Here is a 16,889-nt window from a genome sequence, read left to right as displayed (position 1 = left end):
TGTGTTGCATTACTGCAATGCGTAGGGCGTCAATTTCCTGATCCTGTTCGTCGTTCCCCCAACATTCCGGAGTCACAATGTTCCACCAACGTTCCACCAACGTTCCCTCAACATTCCGGAGTCAAAATGTTCCACCAACGTTCCCCCAACATTCCCCCAATGTTCCCCCAACGTTCCCCAACGTTCCGGAGTCCCAACATTCCCCCAATGTTCCCCCAACGTTCCCCAACGTTCCGGAGTCCCAACATTCCCCCAACGTTCGACCAACGTTCACCCAACGTTACCCCAACGTTCCAGAGTCACTGCAATGCGCAGGGCGTCAATTTCCTGATCCTGTTCGTCGTTCCCCCAACATTCCAGAGTCACAATGTTCCACCAACGTTCCACCAACGTTCCACCAACGTTCCCTCAACATTCTGGAGTCACAATGTTCGTCGTCGATTTTACATGAAGCATTCAGAAAAAGTCCAAAGCGGTAGTTCAGAGTCTCTATCCTTAAAGCGTGTTTTCCTACCCCCACCCATGGGAAGAGTGCGTGAGTAACTTTCTGTCTGTCAGTCCAAAGTTTGAATTCCTCTGGGACATCGGAACCCCACACAGAATCATGCTGCTTGAGGTCCGGGGTGCTTCGTCTTTTCCTTGTTGTTGACGTTGAAGTTGACGTGGCATCCATGGTTATCTTGAAAGTGTGGTCAGATATGAATTGGGAGTGCACTGACCTGTCCAATTCCCAGGAAGGATAAAATAGGCCTGTTGGCCACAGATCCAGGCCATCCCTTGCACCCAGAAGGTGCCATTTGAGATGTTGTTGCTCTTCACGGGCCCTCCAGGAGCGTGTGTCTGTACTGCTTTGCAGTTGGTGGTGTTTCCCATTGGCGTGGATCCGTTCTCTTGGCGGTAGCATAGGCTGTGGCTCAAATTCCCATTGTTTTCAAGAAAGACTGGGAATGATTTAGCCTTACTTCTGTGCTTCACTTTCAGGTCAACCCAGAACCATTCGTCACATGTGCCATTTCGTAGCCCTATCTGGAGAGGTTCCTCATGGTTGACCACGATTCCCTGGAATTGATACCCAAGGCTGGCGTAGCTTGCGGCACACTTTGCTTGAATTATGTCCATTGCCTTCGCGTACAAGGTGGCGTACTGCGTCGTTGGGGGCATATAGGAGCAAACATAGCAGTCTTTTCTGGGTGTGCTGTCATGTATATATCGATACCATGCGTTGTTCATCCATGGGTGAATGTGGTCTTGTGTCATGTCATGAAGATGTGAGTTGTCATGTGTCCATCTTGTCTGCAGGTGGTGTCGTTCATTCTTTTTCTCTCGGGTGAGTGTTAATAAACTCACCAGGAGTTCAATATTAGCCACTAGGAGGACGAGTGTCTTCATGATGACCAGACACACCTGTGACCTCTGATGAGTAGACTACTGGCAAGAAGAAAAAGGCGGGGTGTACCCGATCAGCCTTCCCTCCACCAATAGATCACCAGGAGTTAGGGGTGTCGGCGTCTAAACGTTTAGGTTGTCACTCACTTTTTTGCAGTGGCTTTGATGGATCCAAGACAGTCTTTCTGCTATTTTGCAGGCAGTAGGTGGACCTTCCCACCTTGGTGAACTCCAATTTTTCCTTTGGAGTACTTTGATCAGGATCCAATCACCTGGTTTCAACCTGCAAGACACTGGAGAGATGTCACTCGGCAGTTGGTTGTTTAGAACAATCTCTTTATTTTCAAGTAATTTAGTCATCCATTCGGCTAGTGTAGTTTCTCTTATTGACTTATCTATAGGCTCACTTGTAATTGGTAGTGGAAATGGTCTACCGTGAATGATTTCAAAAGGTGTGAGTTTCTGAGAACTTTGTGTCAGTCTCATCCACATTTTTACTAGGCCTATACACTCAGGCCATGGTCTCCCTGTTTCTTCCATGCATTTTCTCAGTCTCTGTTTCATTGTGCCGTTAGTTCTTTCCACGAGTCCGGCACTTTGGGGGTGGTAAGCACAGTGGTGTTTGATGCTGAATCCTAGTGCTTCAGAGACCTTACTGATTACTTCATTAACAAAATGTGTCCCATTGTCTGATCTTATCAGAGTGGGGATGCCATATGTTGGAATGAAATGGTTGCATAAACATTTTGCTACTGAGATGGCGTCTGCTTTTTTTACTGGATAGATTTCTGGCCGTTTTGAGAATACGTCTATGATCACTAGAGCGCATTTTGAGCCTTGGCATTCATTTAGCTCAATAAAATCCATGTGGATTGTATGAAAAGGATGAGGTGGTGTGGGAAAATTACCTCTTCTCGGTCTGAGGTTTCCCTGTGCATTATGTTTTTGACAGATCATGCATGTTCTGACAAATACTTTTGCTGAGGTTTCGAAATCTTGGGTGTAGAAGTGTTTAGAGAGTATACCTACCATTCCTCCTGTCGACACATGAGTAGAACCGTGTGCCACTAATGCTGCTGTTTTGTGTAGGGATTTTGGTAGTATTGGTTTGCCATTACAAGTCATCAAATCATTTTCTAGCCGTGCTCCACATTTTAACCACTTCTTTTGTTCTCTAGTTGGTGCGGCTTTCTGTTCGTTTATAAGCACATCAAGTGGTATTTGCATTGAGGAGTCAGACATTAATGTGTCTATAGTTTGTTGTGCTGCTGTGCTGCTGCTTTTGCTGCTTGATCTGCAAAGTTATTGCCTTTAGTGACCTCTGAGTTGTCTTTCTGGTGTGCAGCACATTTACATAATGCTAACTGTTTCGGCAATATTATCACTTCCAACAGTGCCTTTAAAAGATTTCCATGTTGCACTGGGTTGCCAGTAGAGGTAACCATCCCCCTATTCTGCCAGATTTTTGCAAAATGATGCACAGCAGCAAAGACATACTGGCTGTCAGTGTATATGTTTATGTCTCGGTCTTCATGCAGTTGACAGGCACGTATGACGGCCGTGAGTTCTGCACTCTGTGCAGAGTGTGAGGAAGTTAGTGCTTTTGCTTCTAAAACTGTGTCTACTGTGGTTACCGCATAACCCACACAGTTCCGCTCAAGGCTATTTTTGGACGCTGAACCGTCTACAAAGACATTAATGAAACCAGCCTGTGGGGTGCTGTGAAGGTCAGCGCGCGGTTTTGTTTCCTCATCTAGCGTCTCTATACAGCATGGGCTCTAACTGGGGGAAGGAGACCGTTTAAGAATGCGTTCTTTAGTTGCTGTTGGTATGGTCTCTCTGGGGCTTCTTCATAATCTAGGCCTGAATGCTGTCTAAAAACCGGGCGTAGCCGGTCCAGAAAATCAGAAGCTGTTTTGGCTTCTTTTTGCTTTACCTCTCCTATTTTTCCATAGTCAGCCCTTGGGGCCAACCGTACTCTAATTCTCTCATATAAATTTGTTAGGTCATTGATTAGGTCGGTGCTTCCTGGTGCATATGCTACACCCCCGGCGTTTGAGCCGATATAATCTCCTCTAACTGTTCCCATCTTTAAACCTAATAAATCTTGCATTACTTGAAGCATTTCATGACCGTTTAAATACCATTGCCTCCTGATCAGTTCTACAGCATCCCTCCATGGTATAAAACCTTCATTCAGTGGAGGAACGTCTTTCAGGACATTTTGTCTGTCCGTTTGTGACCACGGACGAAAAACATGTATGTTTGGGCGGTCATCTTGCTCTTCCTGTCCTTCTGGCCCTATTATTAGGCCAAATCTAGGGTTAGCCACTGCTACCAATGGGTAGATACCAGTGGCTGGCGGATCGACTGTGTCTCCTATTTCTTCTTGTGGGCTATTTTTGAGTGAAAGTTTGTTTAGCATTGTCTGTGCTTTCACATAAGGATGTTGATGTGTATGTGACCTAGTTCTTCCTGATATGGGTGAGTGTTTAATGGGTGGTGCTGCAGCTGTGGCTGCAGATGTGGGAGATGCTGCGGCTGTGGCTGCAGATGTGGGAGATGCTGCGGCTGTGGCTGCAGATGTGGGAGGTGCTGCAGCTGTGGCTGCAGATGTGGGAGGTGGCGGCGCATATGGTGGTGGATTAATACACATATTGCGAGCACCGCACGGTGTCTCGTCTTCTGGTTTTACTAAACTGGCGGTTATGTTCTGTTTTTCTGACTTTTTATCTTTTTTCTCTTGTCTTTTCTTTTTGTTTTCCTCTCGCCTAGCTGCTTCTACCTTCCAGGCCTTGAAATATTGTAATTCTTGCGAACGTTTCCCTTTTTTTTTTAGTTTTAGTTTTTTGTTTCTGCTATTTCTTTCAAAAGAGCTTCCCTCAGTTGTGTTAATGCTGATGGGCTACATTTACCTTCCCAAGTGGGACATTTTGTGTTCTTAGGATTTCTCCATCTACATGCACTAATTTGTCCAGCGCCTGGACATTTTTTCTCTAACCACTGCTCGTCAGCAGTGAGTTTTGAAGCTTCGTTACCCATTTTAATCCTTTTAATTTTAATACTTTACAACTACACAACTGCGGCACCTTCTCTGGCACGAGAATCGAGAGAGGTAGTTGACACGGCCTTCTACTTTCAAGCTATTCTTGAAAGCGGTGTCAGCTTTACGTGATGAAACATGACCTGTTTCTCTCTTTTCACCAGTACTTGGGTGGCCAACAGCAAACAAAACAGTGGAATAGTTCAGCCTCCTTATTGTGCTGTAAAATCAACTTATTCCACCAACATTTCTTGGTCCTTCGAGCCGGATGGGACACAGCAGTTTTGTGTGACCCCACAGGAAAACCTCATCGAGTCCTGACGTCGTGAGAAGCCCGCGCTGAAGTCTGTCGACAGCTCCTGTCCAGGTACAGGATAAAGTCCAGAGACGTGAATTCGGGTTCTGGCCAGCGTTTTTAAAAGTGGTCGACGGCGGTGGGGGTCGATGAGGTAAACCTGAGAGACCGGCAGTGAATCAGCAACCAGGTGAATATTAACACTCAGACACCTCGCGTAAAACGTCTAGGCTCGCCCAGAGTGGTTGGTAGCATTCCTAAAAGTAAACGCTCGCCTGAAAAAGGGGCTGGAAGCTATTTTAGAAGGGTTTCTAGAAGTAAACGCTCGCCCGGAAAGGGGCTGGAAGCTTTTTTAGATAAACCTGGTCCGTAAGACGTAGTACGCGTTGAAAAGGTATTGTTGTTGTTTTATTTTTGTTGGTGGAATAAGTTGATTTTACAGCACAATAAGGAGGCTGAACTATTCCACTATTTTGTTTACTGTTGGCCACCCAAGTACTGGTGAAAAGAGAGAAAAAGGTCGTGTTTCATCACGTAAAGCTGACACCGCTTTCAAGAATAGCTTGAAAGTAGAAGGCCGTGTCAACTACCTCTCTCGATTCTCGTGCCAGAGAAGGTGCCGCAGTTGTGTAGTTGTAAAGTATTAAAATTAAGAGGATTAAAATGGGTAACTCACTGCTGACGAGCAGTGGTTAGAAAAGAAATGTCCAGGTGCCGGACAAATTAGTGCATATAGATGGAGAAATCCAAAGAAAACCTAAATGTCCCACGTGGGAGGGAAAATGCATTGACTAAATTATAAGAAACCCTCCAAGCAGAAATAAATACTGAAAAGGAAGCTAAAAAGAAAACAAAGCGTACACAAGAGTTGTAATATTTTAAAGCATGGAAAGTGGAATGAAGTGGAATAAACAAAAGGTTAAATTAAGGTTAACTTAAATTAAAGCAGAGCTTATCTAGTGATAAGCATGATAATAGGAGATAATAGGAAGGATAACAACCTGTAAATTGGTACAAATGAAACAAAATTGGGAAGACAACCATGCATGAAACCAGATAATTCACACGAAAATATATCAAATAAAAAGAGAAATGCATAAGGTATATTACGGCTGTGTCATTGTTCAGCCAAGGAAAATGTCTCCAGCTTGGGAAGGTGTGAAGCTGCAGATTCACACAGACCCGTGATGGATACATAATAAAATATAAACTAATATACTATTGTATATTAGTAGTAAAGTAGTGTATTGTAATATACTCTTGCTGTTATAAAAAAGGAAAAACAATACAATGATAACATTAATAATGACATACTATTAATAAGAAGAGGCACCTCAGTCAGTTATGATGTGAGGTGGATGATTGTTAAAAGTAGTCTAAATCAAGCTACAAGATTGAGAAGCTGAATTAAATAAATATGTGGACACTACCAAGCTAATGAGGAGCGGTGACGCGCATGGAGATGCTGGTTTTGCTCACTACAATTGTATAAATAGAGTTTGAATTCATTACTGTGGATGTACAGTGAGTGACCTCTATATATCTTGAAAAGCATGTCTGAAATACTCGTATGGAAGCATATTTTGAGTGATTTTGACTGAGTGAATGCTGTGAGTAGTAGGTTTTGAGTGATTGGGTGTGATCTGCACAAAAATAAAAAAATAAGTAATAATAACACTACAAAGGTTCATAGTAGAGTGAGGGAACAAGTGGAAGTTTGAGAGAAAAGGCAGTGTGTGTGATGATTCCCGATGTCTGAAAGGGCTCTATTTAGAAGTGTGAGCGTGACATAAAGGTGTTGGTTTTAGATCAAGATTTAGTAGAATTAAAGAGGGTTTATAGACTATGAATACAAAGATAAACAAAAGAGTTCGATTAGTCTGCAGAAACAGGAAATATGTGTGCCTGTGGTGTGTCAAGACAGCTCACAGAGAGAAACAGACGAGTTAAACTCTAAGAAGAGGAAGCGAATGAGTGTTTTAGGAAAAGTAATGATAATGTAGAGGCTAAGCCTACGCTTGAAGCCACTGAGGTGGTCGTTAACCGGGGGGTGACGCGATGTCACTGGTATGTATGAATTAAGTAAACAGTCCAATAACTCCAGCAGTACTTATCTTGTCCTTTTTGTTCTTTATTCCAATATCATCTTGACATAACAGCGCAGCGGTCACAAACTGTTTGCCTTCGTACAATTAACGACACACCTGACGCCGATTACGTGCGTCTACCTTAAATACCTTTACATCAACAAAACAGAAAAAGGTGACCTCTAGCGGCCACATAAGGTATTAACCCAAAATGGCTCCTACACCCCGGCCCCTAATTCCAATGGCTATCAGACATGGCAATTCTAATCACAAAGAAAATAAGGAGCCACTAATACAGTCTACTTTAGACGTATACATTCAGATGAATAAACATAAGTAATAGAGCACTTAAACACTTTTAGATTACAGTCTCATGTAACAAGCAAAGTTTAGTTACAGGTCTTTCTAGAATATTAGTCTTTGTTTTTAAACGTACAGATCTTACAAGTCCATTTTTGTCATGAATGGTTTCCTGAACTCTTCCAAGTAGCCAGGAACCACGCAGTGCAGAGGAATCCATTATAATGACTATATCTCCAGGTTTTAGATTCTTCTTCTTTTGGTTCCATTTTTGTCTCTCCTGTAACAAAGGCAGGTATTCGAGTATCCATCGTTTCCAAAAAAGATCTGAGCTGTACTGAGCCTGTTCCCATCTTCTCTTCAGATACATATCCAGAGCTCTTTCCACCGGAAGTTTGTCTCTGTCAAGATTTAATTCTTTAGCCCTTTGCTCCTCTGAGATACTTTGCAACAGGGTGCGATTGTTACTAACCCACTTGGTCGGTGTAAATCCTCCCCTCTGACAAAGTGATGAAAGATCTTTGACCAAATCAACAGCATCTGAGGTGGAGGCCACACTCTTTAAACAGTCGTCCACATAGAAGTTCTCTTTTATTGTTTCACATACCTTGTCTAGGAATTCAGTTTGGTTGTCCTCAGCCGTTTTTCTCAAAGTGAAACTGGCACAGCTCGGGGAAGATACTGCACCGAACAGATGAACAGTCATGCGAAACTCAATTATGTCCTTGCTCAGATCTCCATCTGGCCACCACAAAAAACGCAGAAAGTCTCTGTCCTCTTTGGCAACTTTAACTTGATAAAACATTGCCTTTATGTCACCCATAAATGCGACTCGATCCTGTCGAAATCTAAGCAAAACCCCAAGCAATGTACTTGTGAGATTAGGACCCTGTAAGAGCTGCTTGTTTAATGATGTCCCCTGGAATGATGCCCCACAGTCAAATACAATTCTTATAGATCGTTTTCTGGGATGGTAGACTGCGTGATGAGGAATGTACCACTTCTGACCATTTTCGCAAGACAGCTGCTGTGAAGGTATTTGCTCTGCATATCCATTACTTATCATCTCGTCCATAAAGCTTTTATATTCTTTATGCAACCGTTCATTGTTGAGGAGTTTTCGTTTTAGACTTTGCAATCTTTGTTTAACTATGGAGAAATTGTTTGGCATCTTTATGTTATCCTTTTTAAAAGGTAACTTCAAACAGTAGTGTCCATCTTCCATTGTTGCAGATTTTTCCATGATCTTCATGAACTTAAGGTCTTCCCTTGACAAACCCTTTTCCTCTGTAACCTTTTCATTAAAGTCATAGTTATATTGACTTTTCAACATTTCCTCCAGCTTACAAACAGATATCCTATTTACAACTGTTGGTGGGTGCTCGCTGTCCAAGTTGTTTTTCCCATCCTCCATGGGCCCATTTATGACCCAACCCAATGCCGTTCTTACAGCATATGGGCCATTCCCCTGGCTATAAATCAGAGGTGTGGACTCGAGTCACATGACTTGGACTCGAGTCAGACTCGAGTCATTAATTTTATGACTTTAGACTTGACTTGAAAAAAGGTTGTAAGACTTGTGACTTGACTTGGACTTTTACACCAGTGACTTGGGACTTGAATTGGACTTGAACCTGTTTACTTGAAAAGACTTGATATTTTACCCAAATCTAAAATTTAACATACATATTATATAAAAAGTGCGGACCATTAATTCACTTTATTCATTCATTCATTCTTACCACACTCCGTATGTACGTGAGCATGGGCTGTAGCACAGCCAATCAAATGAACCAGATTTTTAAAAAAAAACATATAAAAACGCTCGAGCCAAAAATGCTCCCAAGAGTAATTTCTTTCGGGTACATAAACTACGAAGTAGTCGAAAAAAAACGAAATGCAACATGCAAAACATGCAAGAAGAGAATCACAGACGGAGATGGAACAACTTCCAACTTTGTCCGACATTTGAAGTTGCATAAAGAACGGTAGGTGCTGCCTTTTTTTGCTACGATGAGACAGCTGACTTAGCTAACTGCATCTTATTAGCAAATGTTCTCCGGGCTACGTTGATGATACTGTTTGGCTTTAACAGGTATGATATGTTTGTCATGCTATTTTAAATCCGGTCCTACAAGCACATCCAAGAATAACATGCAACTTGTTAGCTCACAATTGTCGGTGAATGGTGAGCAGGGTCCGTTTCAGAAAGTGGGTTCTGTAGCTGTACTCAGGGAAGAGAGTTTCTCTCCGTCTCCTCCTCATCATTAACCCCGTAGAGCTACATGTTTATTTTTGTAAGAAAACCAATTACCCCCTTATTTTTTGTTTATTATTGTGAATTATTTTGACATTGTTATGTGTTGCCAGACCATGGTTATATTTCATTATGCCAGTGGATGGTGGTCTTGCATTGCCGTGGAACTACCAGAGAGACTCTAGCTATAGGCTCTGTGCACGCGCAGCTCAGAAATAAATGAGCTCCGGCCTGAGCAAGACGCTAACTTTGGTGTCCTCTCTATTAATCAACAGTTTGCTCATGTTTGGCTACGCAGTGCTCTCTAGCCTGTGTGCCGCTTGCTGCCGGTCTAGATTCCCCTAGGTTTGGTGCCGGTAACATATGGTCGTGTTTAACTTTTGCATGTCTGAGCCAGGGAAAAAAATTTTTGGTTAGAAAATCTGGCCCACCTTAGTGTGTAATTGAGTAGTCCTGCTATATATGGCCTTTTTCTTCTGTCATTTATGTCAATACATCAAATAAAATACTTATGTTATTAGCTGTTGTTTATTTGCAAAGGTCAGTTATTCTTAACAGGGATGCTAAACATTGCTTATTAGAACTGTATGCAGAGTTTTGAGAAAAGTGTTTTAATAAATATTGTTTATATATTTTTCATTTATATTTTTTATTGTCTGAAAACTATGAGGGTTTAAGTGTTAACAGTTATTTAGGATTATTAGGATCAACTTAAAGTCAAATGCAATTCATGAATGGCTGTAATGGAATTTCTGACATGAGTCTAATATGCTTACCTCTATCAGATTTGAAGAATACCAGATGAAAAAGAGGATCACAAATGAACCTCAACAGCCTTCCATATCACAGTTTATGGACACTTGTACCGGACAGTACAGCATGACTCATCCACAGCAGAAAGCTATCATGAATGCATTATTAAGTGACTTGATTATTGGTTGCAACCTGCCCCTTTCTATTGTGGAAAACAAGAATTTTCGGCACTTTCTGACGGTAGTTGACAGAAAATACAGCCCGGTATGTCGCAGAACAATTATATCAAAAACAGAGAACCTCGCTGCTGAGAAACGTTCAATGTTAAAAACTCAGTTGAGCGAGACTGATCATGTTTCAGTCACTGTGGACATTTGGTCAGACCGAAGGATGAGGGGTTTCCTTGGTATCACTGTGCACTGGATACAGAGAGAGACAGAGAGGATGCAGCTAAAATCCAAACTGCTGGCCTTTGACCGCTTCAAAGGATTACACACTGGTGAAAGAATCTGTGAGAAATTTGAAGCTATATGTGACGAATACAACATCAAAGATAAACTAGACTATATTATTAGTGACAATGCTGCCAATATGCGGAAAGCATTCACTGTGTGCTTCCCCATTGAGCAAGGTGAGGAACATGATGATGATGATGGTGATCATCTTGACGACCCAGAGCTCTGGCACGACTTAACCTTGGAAGATCAGGAAACAGTAGGTGCTGCTATGGCAAAGACACAGCGCCTGCAGTGTTTTGCGCACACACTTCAGCTGGTGGTGAAAGATGGTTTGTCAGAGACCAAAGTGGCATCTCCTTCACTTTCAAAGTTATCTAAGCTCAGCTCTCTACTGCACACAAGCACAACATTCAAAGATGTGTTTGAAGCTGAATTTGGTGAACAGAAAGCGATCCCTGCTGCTGTAATCACAAGATGGAATTCAAGACTGAGACAAGTGAAGGCAGTTCTCCAATGTGAACATCTAAAACTCTGTGCTGTTCTTGAAATGGCTGGGCACAAGGAGTTATTATTCACAACACGAGAGTGGAACCTGTTGAAGGAGATGGTGGACATATTGAAGCCTTTTGGAGAAGCAACAGATTTGACACAAGGTGAGAAAATAGTCACGATTAGTGCTGTTGTTCCATGTGTGCTGTCCCTCAATCACCACCTTGAGAAACTGAAGCCTCAAGTCCGTTTCCTGAATGGTCTGGTCAGGAGCCTCCAAGCATCTTTGAACAAAAGATTTCTTGGAATCTTTATCAGTGTGCGAATGGCTAGAGCAGAAGATGGGATCACTGCCCCCTTTTCAGATCCAGTGTACCTTAAAGCAGCTGCTTTGGATCCAGCATTTTCTCTGTTGTGGGTGGAACACCATGTGTTGGGCAGTTGTGACATAAAGGCAGAGGTGACACAAAAAGTTAAAGGTAAAGATTGAATATAGTTTATATTTTTTCTGTATTTTTTTTTTTCTAAAATTGTAATAAAGGCTCTTTTGCTGTTGTTAATTTGTTTTGCCAGATCTGATCCTGCAAGATGCGGCAGATCCTGCAAAGTCAGAGCAACCTGTGACTCCTGGTGAGGAACATCAAGAGGACTCTGAAGATGGAGGACTCTTTGCTGCTTACTGTAAGAGGCAGAAGAAGGATGTGGGGAAGAGTCCAGCTCTACAGCTAAGTCACTACCTGGATATTGCTGATGGACAGAGCGCCCTCTTGTTCTGGGCAATGAAATGCAGACTCTTCCTTCTCTGTTTCATGTGGCCACCAGAGTTTTAGCAGTACCTGCATGTAGTGCTCCTGTGGAGCGAGTTTTCAGCTATGGTGGCATCATTCTACGGCCTCATCGTGCACAAATGACTGACAGACTTTTGGCCAATTTGGTCTTTTGCAAATGCAATGCAGAATAGTTAATAGTTAACTGAAATAACTTAAAGTGCACATTCTTGTTCATTGTTCATATACATATATATATATATATATATTTGTTTTGTACATAAGGAAATGTTTTGTTTTGTACATAAGGAAATCTCAGCAGTTTTTGTTTCAACAGGAAGTTCTGCTTTTGCATTTTTCGCTGAATGTAAAGTTTAATTGAGCTGTGCAAGGTGCAATTTCAGAATTAGTTTGTGCATATTTTGTAAGTTACTTGTTTCATCAGGTGATGAGATTAATACAGATTTTAAAAAAAGAACACATGGTCTATTATTTACACCTAACATATAACTGCAACATTGTTTTTTAAAAAAAAGACTTGAAAGGACTTGAAATTCAAAGTTTCGGACTTGGGACTTGACTTGAAAGTTGTCTGTCTTGACTTACGACTTGACTCGGACTTGCTTGACTTTACTTGAGACTTGACTCTGACTTGAGGATAAAGACTTGAGACTTACTTGAGACTTGCAAAACAATGACTTGGTCCCACCTCTGCTATGAATGACCTCCCATGGTTCCAATAACTTGGGAGCGTTGCATCCAATCAACAGGTCCACGTTAGCCATTATGTGGGTAATTTGAACCTTTGACAGATATGGCCACCTGACCAGATCTTCTTCCTTTACAAGGTTATCTGTGGTGACAGGCATCCTTTCCTGTGTTAGGATTTCTGGAAGTTCATAGAAGGCATTGCTGCCTAAACCAGAAACTTCAAGACCAGTAAGTGAGTGGGCAGAGACGACCTTTTCTTGACCCATCGTTTGTAACAGGAAGTGCGTTCTTTTGCCCACAAGATTTAGCTTTTGCATGAGGTGCTCTGAACAGAAGCTAGCTGAACTGCCAGGATCTAAAAAAGCATATGTCTGTATGACATGACTACCTTTAACAGACTTTATTTGAACTGGCAGAATGGAAAGCAAACCACTGTCTCTTCCGGCCCCTGTATGACCACAAGTTTTCACAGGAGTTACATTCTATGAAGAGGAGGGCTCTCCACAAGATTCTGGACTTAAACCATTATTGTTATCAATATGGAGGACAGTGGGATGACCTTTTCCACACGTCCTACATGTCAAACGCTTAGCACAGTCCTTGCTTACGTGCCCAGCACCTAAGCAACCAAAACACAGCCCTTTCTCCTTTAGAAAAAGCATTTTGTCTCTGTCATTGACATGACATTACAACTCCCACGTAAGAAAAGAGAATATGCTTGCAATGATTTCACGTCTTCATTTTTAATTGCAGGCCAAGATAATGCCTTTTCAATGTAAGCAGTTGCAATTTTATATTCATTTCCGAAGTGTTCTTTGAGCAGTTGCTTTGCTTGTGTATAGCCTTGTCCTGCAGCCATATGTTGACAACTGCGTACCAGCTCTCTCGGCTGTCCTGTTGTAAACTGCTCCAAATAGTACAAGCAGTCCTTCATATTGGCCTTTTCTTCCACTCCTTGTTCAAACGCATTAATGAAAGACATGTATTGAAGAGGATCCCCATCGAATACAGGTATTTTCCTGGATGGTAATGATGATGAACGCTGATGCTGAACAAGAGTTGCAGTTATTTCATTTTGTCTTTGTAAAATGGTACAAATGTCCTCCGACTGTCTTTCTCCCGCTGTAGGAATCGGCCTGGGCGGTGGAGGATCCACATTGTGAAATTGTGTTGTGATGACCGTTTGAGCTTGTGGCTCACTCATTTCTGTTTCTGGCAGGATCCTTGCAGATGTGTTGCTTTCAGTTTGTACCATTTGCATTGCAGGTTTATCTTCATTGACTGGTGTACTGGGCTTGACTGCGGCTGAAGCAGCCGTTTTCCTGATTTCCCTTTCATAATATGAATTCATAGCATTGGACGATATGTTAGATATACTTTGAACTTCAGCAGCTTGGAGAACAGCTAACTTTGCAGAAGAGGCAGAAAGCAAAGCTTCGAGCTCAAGCTGTTCACGTTTCCTCCTTAGCTTTAGTTCTTGCTCCTCCAAAGCATGCTTCTCTTTTAGCACTGCCATACGAGCGAGTAATGCTGCCTTTTCTGCTTTTGCTTTTATTCTGGCAGAAGAAGTGGTGCTCACTTTACGACTAGATGAGCTTTTAGCGACTGAAGATTTACCAACAACATTTGAAACACCGTCCTCTGGCTTAACACCATCATCAACACCATGATCACCCTTTAAATGTAAATGTTCGCAACCTGATAACCATTCTTTCACTTCATAAGCAAACTCATCATAATGCATTGTTTTTGCTCTAAACCATGTTTCATGCTTTTCTTTTTCATCATCTGGTAACAAACACATCAATGACCCATGAACTGTTTTTGCTTCATTACACAAACCAACAAAATCAATGAATGATGCTTGAACCATAGCAGTTTCATTTGTTTTCCATTGAGACCCTTATACTCTCTTTTAAATTATTAGCTTTATTTACTTTAGCTTTTCTATCACGTTGTAGTCTGTCCAGTTTTTCTGCAAGTGCCTTAGCAGTCAATTTCACCACTCGTTTTTCCTTTTCTGGATGCGCCCCAGCCTTGCTGGCGTTGCTACTTTGCACAGCTGACTCTGCAGCAGGCTCAGGGAGCCTGTCAGCAGCTTTATTTGTGTCCATAGTTCAAATGTCCCAAAACTCAAATATTTACCAAGTATTGAGGGTTTATGCGCACATGCAAAAGTTTGTTTATAAATCAGATTTATTATGTTTGACCACCAATGCATTGGAATTACGTCTTCTTAAATAAGTGTGCACACTTTTTATAAATGGCCATTTATTAGTAGCGCTACTCATACCTTGCGTTGGGCGCCGTGCTGATTCCGATGAAGAATTCTGAGTCCTCTCCAACATCCACTGAACAATCGCCAGAAATCCCACGTCGTCAGCTGACAGACCGATACTCCAGCTGTCCGCTGCTCGTGAACCCTCCACGCTAACGTTTCCAAACGGCATTCAGCTCTCCACGGCGATCGATCACTCAGACGTTAATTGTCCTGTTTGCGCCGAGCCCCCAAAACACCGCGGCGCAGTTGGCGTAAACTTTTCCCCATAGAAAAGCGAGTTTGTGACTCTAATTGTAGAGGCTAAGCCTACACTTGAAGCCACTGAGGTGGTCGTTAACGGGGGGGTGACGCGATGTCACTGGTATGTATGAATTAAGTAAACAGTCCAATAACTCCAGCAGTACTTATCTTGTCCTTTTTGTTCTTTATTCCAATATCATCTTGACATAACAGCGCAGCGGTCACGAACTGTTTGCCTTCGTACAATTAACGACACACCTGACGCCGATTACGTGCGTCTACCTTAAATACCTTTACATCAACAAAACAGAAAAAGGTGACCTCTAGCGGCCACATAAGGTATTAACCCAAAATGGTTCCTACAGATAATGATATTAATTGTATGCTTCAGTGTGTCAGTACAGGTGGATTTCTCTCAACCTGGAACCTTGAGTACAGCGTCAAAAGCATAGATTAATTGGGGAAGTGCGAGTGCGAGGATACAGGGTATAATTGGGTTGAAATTGAAGGCTGAACTCATGATTGTTTAGAGATGTCCGCCATGTCATAAACAAAAGAAGGCAAAATAATGACAGAAATGATTGACAACTATATTAATGAACAGACAACACATACTCAAATTGTTATATGTGAAATTATTTTTGGAAAGGGTCAGAAGAGATAGTTTGAATTTAGAACTCAGTGATATGATGCATGAATTAAACCTTATTGCAATAAACACTTGCAATGAAGAAAGCAGCTTACACTCAATTAATATGAACGCAAAGCCTTGATGCCATAGGCAATTTGTTTTGTTTTTGTTTGTTTGCTTAGTAAGTTTGGAAAACAAATTTGTGATCATACTTGTGGATCACAGTAACACATAATGATTTGGGATATGATTTGCTGATGCCTAGTTTTAGAGCTGTGAGCTATGAACTGTAAGCAATGCAAGGTTTTTCCTAACTCAGAAGTTTGACACATGCCAGACAACTTTCCTATGTAGGCATTTTGCTTACACTGTCACACATCAGAATTGCTGTATGCTGTATCACGCGCTGACCTTCACAGCACCCCACAGGCTGGTTTCGTTGATATCTTTGTAGACGGTTCAGCGTCCAAAAGTAGCCTTGGGCGGAACTGTGTAGGTTATGCGGTAACCACAGTAGACACAATTTTAGAAGCAAAAGCACTAACTTCCTCACACTCTGCACAGAGTGCAGAACTCACAGCTGTCATACGTGCCTGTTCCCCTAACCCAACTGCAACATGGAAATCTTTTGAAGGCACTGTTGGAAGTGTTTATATTGCCAAAACAGTTAGCATTTTGTAAATGTGCTGCACACCAGAAAGGCTGCTCAGAGGTCACTGAAGGCAATAACTTTGCAGATCAAAGCCGCAAAAGCAGCAGCACAACAAACTATAGACACATTAATGTCTGACTCCTCAATGCAAATACCACTTGATGTGCTTATGAATGAACGAAAAGCCGCACCAACTACAGAACAAAGGAAATGGTTAAACTGTGGAGCACAGCTAGAAAGTGGTTTGATGACTTGTAATGGCAAACCAATACTACCAAAGTCCCTACACAAATCAGCAGCATTATTGTCAACAGCACTGTAAAATATAACTTGTTGTTTCAACTTAAAAATATGAGGTAAAGGGCTGCCTTAAAATTTTAAGTTAAGTCAAGAAATAGAGTTTGTTCTTATAACACAACCAATTGTTATCTTAATGAAAAATCACATGTTGTCTAAACTTTCATCTTAGTTTAGTTGACTGAGATTTGTTAGTCAGTTCAACTCCTTTAATTGTCATTTTTACTTGGGAAAACCCTTTC

General features: G+C 41.8%; 1 protein-coding gene across 1 annotated transcript; it reads right to left on the bottom strand.

The window, feature by feature from the left end:
• Nucleotides 1–602: 602 nt before the first annotated feature.
• LOC147300768 (uncharacterized) lies at nt 603–1,389 on the bottom strand. Its single transcript, XM_086284816.1, is given in 2 exon segments — nt 603–717; nt 719–1,389. Coding segments are annotated over 2 exon segments (786 nt in total).
• Between the last annotated feature and the right edge of the window lie 15,500 nt (nt 1,390–16,889).

Source organism: Aulonocara sp. 'chitande type north' Nkhata Bay, unplaced genomic scaffold (genome assembly GCF_057382095.1).
Source record: "Aulonocara sp. 'chitande type north' Nkhata Bay isolate Kocher_YH1m ecotype deep benthic unplaced genomic scaffold, A_spYH_male_GT1.1 unmapped_scaffold_1, whole genome shotgun sequence".
In the NCBI taxonomy this organism is placed as follows: Eukaryota; Metazoa; Chordata; class Actinopteri; order Cichliformes; family Cichlidae; genus Aulonocara; species Aulonocara sp. 'chitande type north' Nkhata Bay.
The sequence above is the reverse complement of the archived record's forward strand: the minus strand, read 5'-3'. Positions and strand labels throughout refer to the sequence as shown.